The sequence below is a fragment of the Coregonus lavaretus genome, assembly GCF_964263955.1.
Source record: "Coregonus lavaretus genome assembly, chromosome: 16".
NCBI lineage: Eukaryota > Metazoa > Chordata > Actinopteri > Salmoniformes > Salmonidae > Coregonus > Coregonus lavaretus.
The window spans coordinates 42,823,261-42,837,619 of record NC_140003.1 but is presented as its reverse complement, the minus strand read 5'-3'; the positions used below and the strand labels follow the sequence as shown (position 1 = coordinate 42,837,619).

The window sequence follows — 14,359 nt, the reverse complement described above, 5'->3', positions numbered from 1 at the left end:
GGGAAATAAAGACTGGGGAACTAGAGACTGGGGCACAAGAGACTGGGGAACTAGAGACTGGGGAACTAGATACTGGGGCACAAGAGACTGGGGAACTAGAGACTGGGGAACTAGATACTGGGGAACTAAAGACTGGGGAACTAGAGACTGGGGAACTAGAGACTGAGGAACTAGAGACTGGGGAACTAAAGACTGGAGAACTAGAGACTGGGGCTGGGGAACTAGAGACTGGGGAACTAAAGACTGAGGAACTAGAGACTGGGGAACTAGAGACTGGGGAACTAGAGACTGAGGAACTAGAGACTGTGGAACTAGAGAATGGGGAACTAAAGACTGGGGAACTAGAGACTGGGAAACTAGAGACTGGGGAACTAGAGACTGGGGCACAAGAGACTGGGGAAGTAGAGACTGGGGAACTAGATACTGGGGCACAGGAGACTGTGGAACTAGAGACTGGGGAACTAGATACTGGGGAACTAAAGACTGGGGAACTAGAGACTGGGGAACTAGAGACTGGGGCTGGGGAACTAGAGACTGGGGAACTAAAGACTGAGGAACTAGAGACTGGGGAACTAGAGGCTGGGGAACTAGAGACTGGGGAACTAGAGACTGAGGAACTAGAGACTGTGGAACTAGAGACTGGGGAACGAGAGACTGGAGAACTAGAGGCTGGGGAACTAGAGACTGGGGAACTAGAGACTGTGGAACTAGAGACTGGGGAACTAGAGACTGGGGCTGGGGAACTAGAGACTGGGGAACTAAAGACTGAGGAACTAGAAATTGGGGAACTAGAGACTGAGGAACTAGAGACTGTGGAACTAGAGAATGGGGAAATAAAGACTGGGGAACTAGAGACTGGGAAACTAGAGACTGGGGAACTAGAGACTGGGGCACAAGAGACTGGGGAACTAGAGACTGGGGAACTAGAGACTGGGGAACTAGAGACTGGGGAACTAAAGACTGGGGAACTAGAGACTGGGGAACTAGAGACTGGGGAACTAGAGACTGGGGAACTAAAGACTGGGGAACTAGAGACTGAGGAACTAGAGACTGGGGAACTAGAGAATGGGGCTGGGGAACTAGAGACTGGGGAACTAAAGACTGAGGAACTAGAGACTGGGGAACTAGAGACTGGGGCTGGGGAACTAGAGACTGGAGAACTAGAGACTGGGAAACTAGAGACTGTGGAACTAGAGACTGGAGAACTAGAGATTGGGGAACTAGAGACTGTGGAACTAGAGACTGGGAAACTAGAGACTGTGGAACTAGAGACTGAGGAACTAGAGACTGTGGAACTAGAGACTGGGGAACGAGAGACTGGAGAACTAGAGGCTGGGGAACTAGAGACTGGGGAACTAGAGACTGTGGAACTAGAGACTGGGGAACTAGAGACTGGGGCTGGGGAACTAGAGACTGGGGAACTAAAGACTGTGGAACTAGAGACTGGGGAACTAGAGACTGGGGAACTAAAGACTGGGGAACTAGAGACTGGGGAACTAGAGACTGGGGAACTAGAGACTGTGGAACTAGAGACTGGGGAACTAGAGACTGGGGAACTAATGACTGGGGAACTAGAGACTGGGGAACTAGAGACTGGGGAACTAGAGACTGAGGAACTAGAGACTGGGGAACTAGAGACTGGGGCTGGGGAACTAGAGACTGGGGAACTAAAGACTGATGGACTAGAGACTGGGGAACTAGAGACTGAGGAACTAGAGACTGTGGAACTAGAGAATGGGGAAATAAAGACTGGGGAACTAGAGACTGGGGCACAAGAGACTGGGGAACTAGAGACTGGGGAACTAGATACTGGGGCACAAGAGACTGGGGAACTAGAGACTGGGGAACTAGATACTGGGGAACTAAAGACTGGGGAACTAGAGACTGGGGAACTAGAGACTGAGGAACTAGAGACTGGGGAACTAAAGACTGGAGAACTAGAGACTGGGGCTGGGGAACTAGAGACTGGGGAACTAAAGACTGAGGAACTAGAGACTGGGGAACTAGAGACTGGGGAACTAGAGACTGAGGAACTAGAGACTGTGGAACTAGAGAATGGGGAACTAAAGACTGGGGAACTAGAGACTGGGAAACTAGAGACTGGGGAACTAGAGACTGGGGCACAAGAGACTGGGGAAGTAGAGACTGGGGAACTAGATACTGGGGCACAGGAGACTGTGGAACTAGAGACTGGGGAACTAGATACTGGGGAACTAAAGACTGGGGAACTAGAGACTGGGGAACTAGAGACTGGGGCTGGGGAACTAGAGACTGGGGAACTAAAGACTGAGGAACTAGAGACTGGGGAACTAGAGGCTGGGGAACTAGAGACTGGGGAACTAGAGACTGAGGAACTAGAGACTGTGGAACTAGAGACTGGGGAACGAGAGACTGGAGAACTAGAGGCTGGGGAACTAGAGACTGGGGAACTAGAGACTGTGGAACTAGAGACTGGGGAACTAGAGACTGGGGCTGGGGAACTAGAGACTGGGGAACTAAAGACTGAGGAACTAGAAATTGGGGAACTAGAGACTGAGGAACTAGAGACTGTGGAACTAGAGAATGGGGAAATAAAGACTGGGGAACTAGAGACTGGGAAACTAGAGACTGGGGAACTAGAGACTGGGGCACAAGAGACTGGGGAACTAGAGACTGGGGAACTAGAGACTGGGGAACTAGAGACTGTGGAACTAGAGACTGGGGAACTAGAGACTGGGGAACTAAAGACTGGGGAACTAGAGACTGGGGAACTAGAGACTGGGGAACTAGAGACTGGGGAACTAAAGACTGGGGAACTAGAGACTGAGGAACTAGAGACTGGGGAACTAGAGAATGGGGCTGGGGAACTAGAGACTGGGGAACTAAAGACTGAGGAACTAGAGACTGGGGAACTAGAGACTGGGGCTGGGGAACTAGAGACTGGAGAACTAGAGACTGGGAAACTAGAGACTGTGGAACTAGAGACTGGAGAACTAGAGATTGGGGAACTAGAGACTGTGGAACTAGAGACTGGGAAACTAGAGACTGTGGAACTAGAGACTGGGGAACTAGAGACTGGGGAACGAGAGACTGGGGAACTAGAGACAGGGGAACGAGAGAATGGGGAACTAGAGACTGGGGAACTAGAGACTGGGGAACGAGAGACAGGGGAACGAGAGAATGGGGAACGAGAGAATGGGGAACTAGAGACTGGGGAACGAGAGACAGGGGAACGAGAGAATGGGGAACGAGAGAATGGGGAACTAGAGACTGGGGAACGAGAGACAGGGGAACGAGAGAATGGGGAACGAGAGAATGGGGAACTAGAGACTGGGGAACTAGAGACAGGGGAACGAGAGAATGGGGAACTAGAGACTGGGGCTGGGGAACTAGAGACTGTGGAACTAGAGACTGGGGAACTAGAGACTGTGGAACTAGAGGCTGGGGAACTAGAGACTGGGGAACTAGAGACTGTGGAACTATACACTGGGGAACTAGAGACTGGGGAACTAGAGACTGGGGAACTAGAGACTGTGGAACTAGAGACTGGGGAACTAGAGACTGGGGAACTAGAGACTGGGGAACTAGAAACTGGGGAACTAGAGACTGGGGAACGTGATAATGGGGAACTAGAGACTGGGGAACTAGAGACTGAGGAACTAGAGACTGGGGAACTAGAGACTGGGGAACTAGAGACTGGGGAACGAGATAATGGGGAACTAGAGACTGGGGAACTAGAGACTGTGGAACTAGAGACTGTGGAACTAGAGACTGGGGAACTAGAGACTGTGGAACTAGAGGCTGGGGAACTAGAGACTGGGGAACTAGAGACTGTGGAACTATACACTGGGGAACTAGAGACTGGGGAACTAGAGACTGGGGAACTAGAGACTGTGGAACTAGAGACTGGGGAACTAGAGACTGGGGAACTAAAGACTGGGGAACTAGAAACTGGGGAACTAGAGACTGGGGAACGAGATAATGGGGAACTAGAGACTGGGGAACTAGAGACTGAGGAATTAGAGACTGGGGAACTAGAGACTGGGGAACTAGAGACTGGGGAACGAGATAATGGGGAACTAGAGACTGGGGAACTAGAGACTGAGGAACTAGAGACTGGGGAACTAGAGACTGGGAAACTAGAGACTGGGGAACGAGAGAATGGGGAACTAGAGACTGGGGAACTAGAGACAGGGGAACGAGACAATGGGGAACTAGAGACTGTGGAACTAGAGACTGGGAAACTAGAGACAGGGGAACTAGAGGCTGGGGAACTAGAGACTGGGGAACTAGAGACTGGGGAACTAGAGACTGGGAAACTAGAGACTGTGGAACTAGAGGCTGGGGAACTAGAGACTGTGGAACTAGAGGCTGGGGAACTAGAGACTGGGGAACTAGAGACTGGGGAACTAGAGACTGGGGAACTAGAGACTGTGGAACTAGAGACTGGGGAACTAGAGACTGGGGAACTAGAGACTGGGGAACTAGAGACTGTGGAACTAGAGACTGGGGAACTAGAGACTGGGGAACTAAAGACTGGGGAACTAGAGACTGGGGAACTAGAGACTGGGGAACTAGAGACTGGGGCTGGGGAACTAGAGACTGTGGAACTAGAGACTGGGAAACTAGAGACTGTGGAACTAGAGGCTGGGGAACTAGAGACTGTGGAACTAGAGGCTGGGGAACTAGAGACTGGGGAACTAGAGACTGGGGAACTAGAGACTGGGGAACTAGAGACTGTGGAACTAGAGACTGGGGAACTAGAGACTGGGGAACTAGAGACTGGGGAACTAGAGACTGTGGAACTAGAGACTGGGGAACTAGAGACTGGGGAACTAAAGACTGGGGAACTAGAGACTGGGGAACTAGAGACTGGGGAACTAGAGACTGTGGAACTAGAGACTGGGGAACTAGAGACTGGGGAACTAATGACTGGGGAACTAGAGACTGGGGAACTAGAGACTGGGGAACTAGAGACTGGGGAACTAGAGACTGAGGAACTAGAGACTGGGGAACTAGAGACTGGGGCTGGGGAACTAGAGACTGGGGAACTAAAGACTGATGAACTAGAGACTGGGGAACTAGAGACTGAGGAACTAGAGACTGTGGAACTAGAGAATGGGGAAATAAAGACTGGGGAACTAGAGACTGGGGCACAAGAGACTGGGGAACTAGAGACTGGGGAACTAGATACTGGGGCACAAGAGACTGGGGAACTAGAGACTGGGGAACTAGATACTGGGGAACTAAAGACTGGGGAACTAGAGACTGGGGAACTAGAGACTGAGGAACTAGAGACTGGGGAACTAAAGACTGGAGAACTAGAGACTGGGGCTGGGGAACTAGAGACTGGGGAACTAAAGACTGAGGAACTAGAGACTGGGGAACTAGAGACTGGGGAACTAGAGACTGAGGAACTAGAGACTGTGGAACTAGAGAATGGGGAACTAAAGACTGGGGAACTAGAGACTGGGAAACTAGAGACTGGGGAACTAGAGACTGGGGCACAAGAGACTGGGGAAGTAGAGACTGGGGAACTAGATACTGGGGCACAGGAGACTGTGGAACTAGAGACTGGGGAACTAGATACTGGGGAACTAAAGACTGGGGAACTAGAGACTGGGGAACTAGAGACTGGGGCTGGGGAACTAGAGACTGGGGAACTAAAGACTGAGGAACTAGAGACTGGGGAACTAGAGACTGGGGAACTAGAGACTGGGGAACTAGAGACTGAGGAACTAGAGACTGTGGAACTAGAGACTGGGGAACGAGAGACTGGAGAACTAGAGGCTGGGGAACTAGAGACTGGGGAACTAGAGACTGTGGAACTAGAGACTGGGGAACTAGAGACTGGGGCTGGGGAACTAGAGACTGGGGAACTAAAGACTGAGGAACTAGAAATTGGGGAACTAGAGACTGAGGAACTAGAGACTGTGGAACTAGAGAATGGGGAAATAAAGACTGGGGAACTAGAGACTGGGAAACTAGAGACTGGGGAACTAGAGACTGGGGCACAAGAGACTGGGGAACTAGAGACTGGGGAACTAGAGACTGGGGAACTAGAGACTGTGGAACTAGAGACTGGGGAACTAGAGACTGGGGAACTAAAGACTGGGGAACTAGAGACTGGGGAACTAGAGACTGGGGAACTAGAGACTGGGGAACTAAAGACTGGGGAACTAGAGACTGAGGAACTAGAGACTGGGGAACTAGAGACTGGGGCTGGGGAACTAGAGACTGGGGAACTAAAGACTGAGGAACTAGAGACTGGGGAACTAGAGACTGGGGAACTAGAGACTGGGGAACTAGAGACTGAGGAACTAGAGACTGTGGAACTAGAGAATGGGGAACTAAAGACTGGGGAACTAGAGACTGGGAAACTAGAGACTGGGGAACTAGAGACTGAGGAACTAGAGACTGGGGAACTAGAGACTGGGGCTGGGGAACTAGAGACTGGGGAACTAAAGACTGATGAACTAGAGACTGGGGAACTAGAGACTGAGGAACTAGAGACTGTGGAACTAGAGAATGGGGAAATAAAGACTGGGGAACTAGAGACTGGGGCACAAGAGACTGGGGAACTAGAGACTGGGGAACTAGATACTGGGGCACAAGAGACTGGGGAACTAGAGACTGGGGAACTAGATACTGGGGAACTAAAGACTGGGGAACTAGAGACTGGGGAACTAGAGACTGAGGAACTAGAGACTGGGGAACTAAAGACTGGAGAACTAGAGACTGGGGCTGGGGAACTAGAGACTGGGGAACTAAAGACTGAGGAACTAGAGACTGGGGAACTAGAGACTGGGGAACTAGAGACTGAGGAACTAGAGACTGTGGAACTAGAGAATGGGGAACTAAAGACTGGGGAACTAGAGACTGGGAAACTAGAGACTGGGGAACTAGAGACTGGGGCACAAGAGACTGGGGAAGTAGAGACTGGGGAACTAGATACTGGGGCACAGGAGACTGTGGAACTAGAGACTGGGGAACTAGATACTGGGGAACTAAAGACTGGGGAACTAGAGACTGGGGAACTAGAGACTGGGGCTGGGGAACTAGAGACTGGGGAACTAAAGACTGAGGAACTAGAGACTGGGGAACTAGAGACTGGGGAACTATAGACTGAGGAACTAGAGACTGGGAAACTAGAGACTGGGGAACTAGAGACTGGGGAACTAGAGACTGAGGAACTAGAGACTGTGGAACTAGAGACTGGGGAACGAGAGACTGGAGAACTAGAGGCTGGGGAACTAGAGACTGGGGAACTAGAGACTGTGGAACTAGAGACTGGGGAACTAGAGACTGGGGCTGGGGAACTAGAGACTGGGGAACTAAAGACTGAGGAACTAGAAATTGGGGAACTAGAGACTGAGGAACTAGAGACTGTGGAACTAGAGAATGGGGAAATAAAGACTGGGGAACTAGAGACTGGGAAACTAGAGACTGGGGAACTAGAGACTGGGGCACAAGAGACTGGGGAACTAGAGACTGGGGAACTAGAGACTGGGGAACTAGAGACTGTGGAACTAGAGACTGGGGAACTAGAGACTGGGGAACTAAAGACTGGGGAACTAGAGACTGGGGAACTAGAGACTGGGGAACTAGAGACTGGGGAACTAAAGACTGGGGAACTAGAGACTGAGGAACTAGAGACTGGGGAACTAGAGACTGGGGCTGGGGAACTAGAGACTGGGGAACTAAAGACTGAGGAACTAGAGACTGGGGAACTAGAGACTGGGGAACTAGAGACTGGGGAACTAGAGACTGAGGAACTAGAGACTGTGGAACTAGAGAATGGGGAACTAAAGACTGGGGAACTAGAGACTGGGAAACTAGAGACTGGGGAACTAGAGACTGGGGCACAAGAGAATGGGAACTAGAGACTGGGGAACTAGATACTGAAGCACAGGAGACTGGGGCACAGGAGACTGGGGAACTAGAGACTGGGGAACTAGATACTGGGGAACTAAAGACTGGGGAACTAGAGACTGGGGAACTAGAGACTGAGGAACTAGAGACTGGGGAACTAGAGACTGGGGCTGGGGAACTAGAGACTGGGGAACTAGAGACTGGGGAACTATAGACTGAGGAACTAGAGACTGTGGAACTAGAGACTGGGGAACTAGAGACTGGGGAACTAGAGACTGAGGAACTAGAGACTGTTGAACTAGAGACTGGGGAACGAGAGACTGGGGAACTAGAGACTGGGGAACTAGAGACTGGGGAACTAGAGACTGGGGAACTAGAGACTGGGGTACTAGAGACTGTGGAACTAGAGACTGGGGAACTAGAGACTGGGGAACTAGAGACTGGGGAACTAGAGACTGGGAACCTAGAGACTGTGGAACTAGAGACTGGGGAACTAGAGACTGGGAAACCAGAGACTGGGGAACTAGAGACTGGGGAACTAGAGACTGAGGAACTAGAGACTGTGGAACTAGAGACTGGGGAACTAGAGATTGGGGAACTAGAGACTGGGGAACTAGAGACTGGGGAACTAGAGACTGGGTAACTAAAGACTGGGGAACTAGAAACTGGGGCTGGGGAACTAGAGACTGTGGAACTAGAGACTGGGAAACTAGAGACTGGAACTAGAGGCTGGGGAACTAGAGTCTGTGGAACTAGAGGCTGGGGAACTAGAGACTGGGGAACTAGAGACTGTGGAACTAGAGACTGGGGAACTAGAGACTGGGGAACTAGAGACTGGGGAACTAGAGACTGTGGAACTAGAGACTGGGGAACTAGAGACTGGGGAACTAAAGACTGGGGAACTAGAGACTGGGGAACTAGAGACTGGGGCTGGGGAACTAGAGACTGGGGAACTAAAGACTGGGGAACTAGAGACTGAGGAACTAGAGACTGTGGAACTAGAGAATGGGGAACTAAAGACTGGGGAACTAGAGACTGGGAAACTAGAGACTGGGGAACTAGAGACTGGGGCACAAGAGACTGGGGAACTAGAGACTGGGGAACTAGATACTGGGGCACAAGAGACTGGGGAACTAGAGACTGGGGAACTAGAGACTGGGGAACTAGAGACTGGGGAACTAGATACTGAGGAACTAGAGACTGGGGAACTAAAGACTGGGGAACTAGAGACTGGGGAACTAGAGACTGGGGAACTAGAGACTGTGGAACTAGAGACTGGGAAACAAGAGAATGGGGAACTAAAGACTGGGGAACTAGAGACTGGGGAACTAGAGACTGGGGAACTAGAGACTGGGGAACTAGAGACTGGGGAACTAGAGACTGGGGAACTAGAGACTGAGGAACTAGAGACTGGGGAACTAGAGACTGGGGCTGGGGAACTAGAGACTGGGGAACTAAAGACTGAGGAACTAGAGACTGGGGAACTAGAGACTGGGGAACTAGAGACTGGGGAACTAGAGACTGAGGAACTAGAGACTGTGGAACTAGAGAATGGGGAACTAAAGACTGGGGAACTAGAGACTGGGAAACTAGAGACTGGGGAACTAGAGACTGGGGAACTAGATACTGGGGCACAAGAGACTGGGGAACTAGAGACTGGGGAACTAGATACTGGGGAACTAAAGACTGGGGAACTAGAGACTGGGGACCTAGAGACTGAGGAACTAGAGACCGGGGAACTAGAGACTGGGGCTGGGGAACTAGAGACTGGGAACCTAGAGACTGGGGAACTAGAGACTGGGGAACTAGAGACTGGGAAACTAGAGACTGGGGAACTAGAGACTGGGGAACTAGAGACTGAGGAACTAGAGACTGTGGAACTAGAGACTGGGGAACTAGAGATTGGGGAACTAGAGACTGGGGAACTAGAGACTGGGGAACAGAGACTGGGGAACTAAAGACTGGGGAACTAGAGACTGGGAAACTAGATACTGGGGAACTAGAGACTGTGGAACTAGAGACTGGGGAACTAGATACTGGGGCACAAGAGACTGGGGAACTAGAGACTGGGGAACTATAGACTGTGGAACTAGAGACTGGGGAACTAGAGACTGGGGAACTAGAGACTGTGGAACTAGAGACTGGGGAACTAGAGACTGGGGAACTAGAGACTGTGGAACTAGAGACTGGGGAACTAGAGACTGGGGAACTAGAGACTGGGGAACTAGAGACTGGGGAACTAGAGACTGGGGAACTAGAGACTGGGGCACAAGAGACTGGGGAACTAGAGACTGGGGAACTAGAGACTGGGGAACTAGATACTGGGGAACTAAAGACTGGGGAACTAGATACTGGGGAACTAAAGACTGGGGAACTAGAGACTGGGGAACTAGAGACTGGGGAACTAGAGACTGGGGAACGAGAGACTGGGGAACTAGAGACTGGGGAACTAGAGACTGGAGAACTAGAGACTGGGGAACTAGAGACTGGGGAACTAGAGACTAGGGAACTAGAGACTGGGGAACGAGAGACTGGGGAACTAGAGACTGGGGAACTAGAGACTGGAGAACTAGAGACTGGGGAACTAGAGACTGGGGCTGGGGAACTAGAGACTGGGGCTGGGGAACTAGAGACTGGGGCTGGGGAACTAGAGACTGGGGAACTAGAGACTGGGAAACTAGAGACTGGGGAACTAGAGACTGGGGAACTAGAGACTGGGGAACTAGAGACTGGGGAACTAGATACTGGGGCTGGGGAACTAGAGACTGGAGAACTAGAGACTGGGGCTGGGGAACTAGAGACTGGGGAACTAGAGACTGGGGAACTAGAGACTGGGGCACAAGAGACTGGGAAACTAGAGACTGGGGAACTAGAGACTGGGGAACTAGAGACTGGGGAACTAGAGACTGGGGAACTAGAGACTGTGGAACTAGAGACTGGGGAACTAGAGACTGGGAAACTAGAGACTGGGGAACTAGAGACTGGGGAACTAGAGACTGGGGCTGGGGAACTAGAGACTGCGGAAGTAGAGACTGGGGAACTAGAGACTGGGGAACTAGAGACTGGGGAACTAGAGACTGGGGAACTAGAGACTGGGGAACTAGAGACTGGGAAACTAGAGACTGGGAAACTAGAGACTGGGGCTGGGGAACTAGAGACTGGGGAACTAGAGACTGGGGAACTAGAGACTGGGAAACTAGAGACTGGGGAACTAGAGACTGGGAAACTAGAGACTGGGAACTAGAGACTGGGAAACTAGAGACTTGGGAACTAGAGACTGGGGCTGGGGAACTAGAGACTGGGGAACTAGAGACTGGGGAACTAGAGACTGGGGAACTAGAGACTGGGGAACTAGAGACTGGGGCTGGGGAACTAGAGACTGGGGAACTAGAGACTGGGGCTGGGGAACTAGAGACTGGGGCTGGGGAACTAGAGACTGGAGAACTAGAGACTGGGAAACTAGAGACTGGGAAACTAGAGACTGGGGAACTAGAGACTGGGGCTGGGGAACTAGAGACTGGGGAACTAGAGACTGGGGCTGGGGAACTAGAGACTGGGGAACTAGAGACTGGGGCTGGGGAACTAGAGACTGGAGAACTAGAGACTGGGAAACTAGAGACTGGGGAACTAGAGACTGGGGAACTAGAGACTGGGGAACTAGAGACTGGGACACTAGAGACTGGGGAACTAGAGACTGGGGAACTAGAGACTGGGGAACTAGAGACTGGGGAACTAGAGACTGTGGAACTAGAGACTGGGGAACTAGAGACTGTGGAACTAGATACTGGGGCTGGGGAACTAGAGACTGGAGAACTAGAGACTGGGGCTAGGGAACTAGAGACTGGGGAACTAGAGACTGGAGAACTAGAGACTGGGGCTGGGGAACTAGAGACTGGGGAACTAGAGACTGGGGAACTAGAGACGGGCTGGGGATTTACTGTGTGTGTGTGTGTGTGTGTGTGTGTGTGTGTGTGTGTGTGTGTGTGTGTGTGTGTGTGTGTGTGTGTGTGTGTGTGTACGTGTGTACGTGTGTACGTGTGTACGTGTGTGTGTGTGTGTGTGTGTGTGTGGGGGTGGGTGTGGATGTGTTTAACTATAATAGAATAGTAAACCAAGAGAAATTTGACCAACTGGGGACATTTTGTTGGTCCCCACAAGGTCAAATGCTATTTCTAGGGGGTTTAGGGATAAGGTTAGAATTAGTGTCAGGGTTAGAATTAGGTTTAGGGTTAGGAGATATGGTTAGTTTTAGGGTTAGGAGCTAGGGTTAGGTTTAGGTTTGAGGTTTTTGGGTTAGGGTTAGGGATATGATTTTGAATGGGACTGAATTGTATGTCCCCACAAAGTTAGCTCCGCAAGACTGTGTGTGTGTGTGCTTACTAGATCCCAGATGTGTAGACTGGCTGCATGGCCTGGTAGATCTTGAGGAAAGGGCGACAACCTGAAAAGCCGTCACAGAACATTGAGTAAAAACAAGGTGTGTGTGTGTATTAAGTGTGCATGCGTGCATGTGTATGCACGTGTGTTTGTGTGTGCGCGTCAACTCTCACCTCCTTTGGACTCAAAGTTGGGGATGCCGTGCATGATGACGTGGTGAAGGAACAGGGGTTTGTTGTTGATCTTGATATGTCCAGAAAGAAGACCGCTGAAGTACTGTACATACCTGGAGGAGAGACAGGAGAGAGAGGAGAGACAGGAGAGAGAGAGAGACAGAGAGACAGAGAGAGAGAGAGAGAGAGAGAGAGAGAGAGAGAGAGAGAGAGAGAGAGAGAGAGAGAGAGAGAGAGAGAGAGAGAGAGAGAGAACAGGAGAGAGTGAACAGGAGAGAGCAAGGGAGAACAGGAGAGAGAAAAAATTCAGAATGTTAATGTTTTGTCACCAGACGGATTGGCATGCCACTGGTGTAAACTGGACATGATATCTCTACTTATGACCTTTGCAAAGACAACAACAGAAGATGACATCATGCGTATTCACTTATGACTTTCAGTCTACGGATGAATCAGATATTGCCTTAACTCTATAAAACTGGGATGCAAAAGTACAAGGAGGCCTCCGTCGCCGCTATAGAAAATGTCAACCAATTGAAAGAAAGACAAAGAGAGTGGTTTGGAGAGTAAGATGAACTTGAATCCAACTCTATTGGTCGAGTATCTCACTTCACTCTGGGGTCAAATTCATAAAGAGACATGAAACAGGAAATGATAGTGGGGTTAAAGAGGAAGTAGAAGGGAAACTGACCTCTTCTGAGATGGCTGACCCACAGGAAGTACTTTGTCTTCATAGAACCTCTTCATGGCGAACCTGTCCAGGGCCTGGTCGGCACTAAACACAAAAGAGACAAACATCTCGTCAGAACCTGTCCCCGCCCACATTTTACTGTAGTGTTTTTGCAGATTTACTGTATAGTATTCACTATAGTGTTTTTGCAGACATGACTGTAGTAAAATATTGTATTTTCTGTAGTGTTTTTGCAGACATGACTGTAGTATAATATAGTATTTTCTGTAGTGTTTTTGCAGACATGACTGTAGTAAACTATAGTATTCACTGTAGTGTTTTGCGGACATGACTGTAGTATAATATAGTATTTTCTGTAGTGTTTTTGCAGACATGACTGTAGTAAACTATAGTATTCACAGTAGTGTTTTGCGGACATGACTGTAGTACATTGAAGTAACACCTGCCGTCTACATGGCACAACTACCAGAGTACGCCTACTGTTTAATGAGGGGAACATCTCAACCAGAACATAAGAAAAACAGGTTTGAAAATATCTATTGTTTATGTAAATCAGTGGTTAACTCTTCTTTCTTTTCTACTATCACAAGAATAGTATTGTTTGTCACCGTTTTTTTGGACAACTTGTGAACTTGGTCAGCTGAATCTCTGTGAAAGCACTGTGGTATTTCAGAAAGCTATCTAGTGGAAGTAACATATCAAATAAGTAATTTGGTGTACTCGTTAATGTGTTATTTATCTTTGTTGTTCCCATGTTTTATAAGCTGAAATAGAAGATTCCAGAAATGTTCTCTCAAATTTTGTGAACAAATTTGTTTGCATCCCTGTTAGTGAGCATTTCTCTGTTGCCAAGACAATCCATCCACCTGACAGGTGTGGCATATGAAGAAGCTGATTAAAAAGCATGATCATTACACAGGTGCACCTTGTGCTGGGGACAACACAATTGGCCCAGCGTCGTCCAGGGTAGGGGAGGGAATGGCCGGCAGGGATGTAGCTCAGTTGATAGAGCATGGCGTTTGCAACGCCAGGGTTGTGGGTTCGATTCCCACGGGGGGCCAGTATAAAAAAATATGTATTCACTAACTGTAAGTTGCTCTGGATAAGAGCGTCTGCTAAATGACTAAAATGTAAATGTAAATGTACAATGTCACAGATTTGAAGGAGCGTGTAATTGGCATGCTGACGGCAGGAATGTCCACCAGAGCTGTTGCCAGATAATTGAATGTTCATTTCTCTACCATAATCAGCCTCCAACATCATTTTA

At 49.9% G+C, this 14,359-nt stretch overlaps 1 protein-coding gene across 1 annotated transcript in view; it reads right to left on the bottom strand.

Moving 5' to 3' along the window:
• The window catches only part of LOC311143851 (tensin-1-like), a gene marked incomplete at its 5' end in the record, with an annotated part of 71,030 nt that extends 57,831 nt beyond the window's left edge, over window positions 1–13,199 (bottom strand). Inside the window, 3 exons of the mRNA XM_084179728.1 lie at window positions 12,232–12,292; window positions 12,402–12,514; window positions 13,093–13,199. Coding sequence (XP_084035854.1) covers window positions 12,232–12,292; window positions 12,402–12,514; window positions 13,093–13,199 — 281 coding nt within the window. The remainder of the gene's footprint in view (window positions 1–12,231; window positions 12,293–12,401; window positions 12,515–13,092) is intronic.
• Between the last annotated feature and the right edge of the window lie 1,160 nt (window positions 13,200–14,359).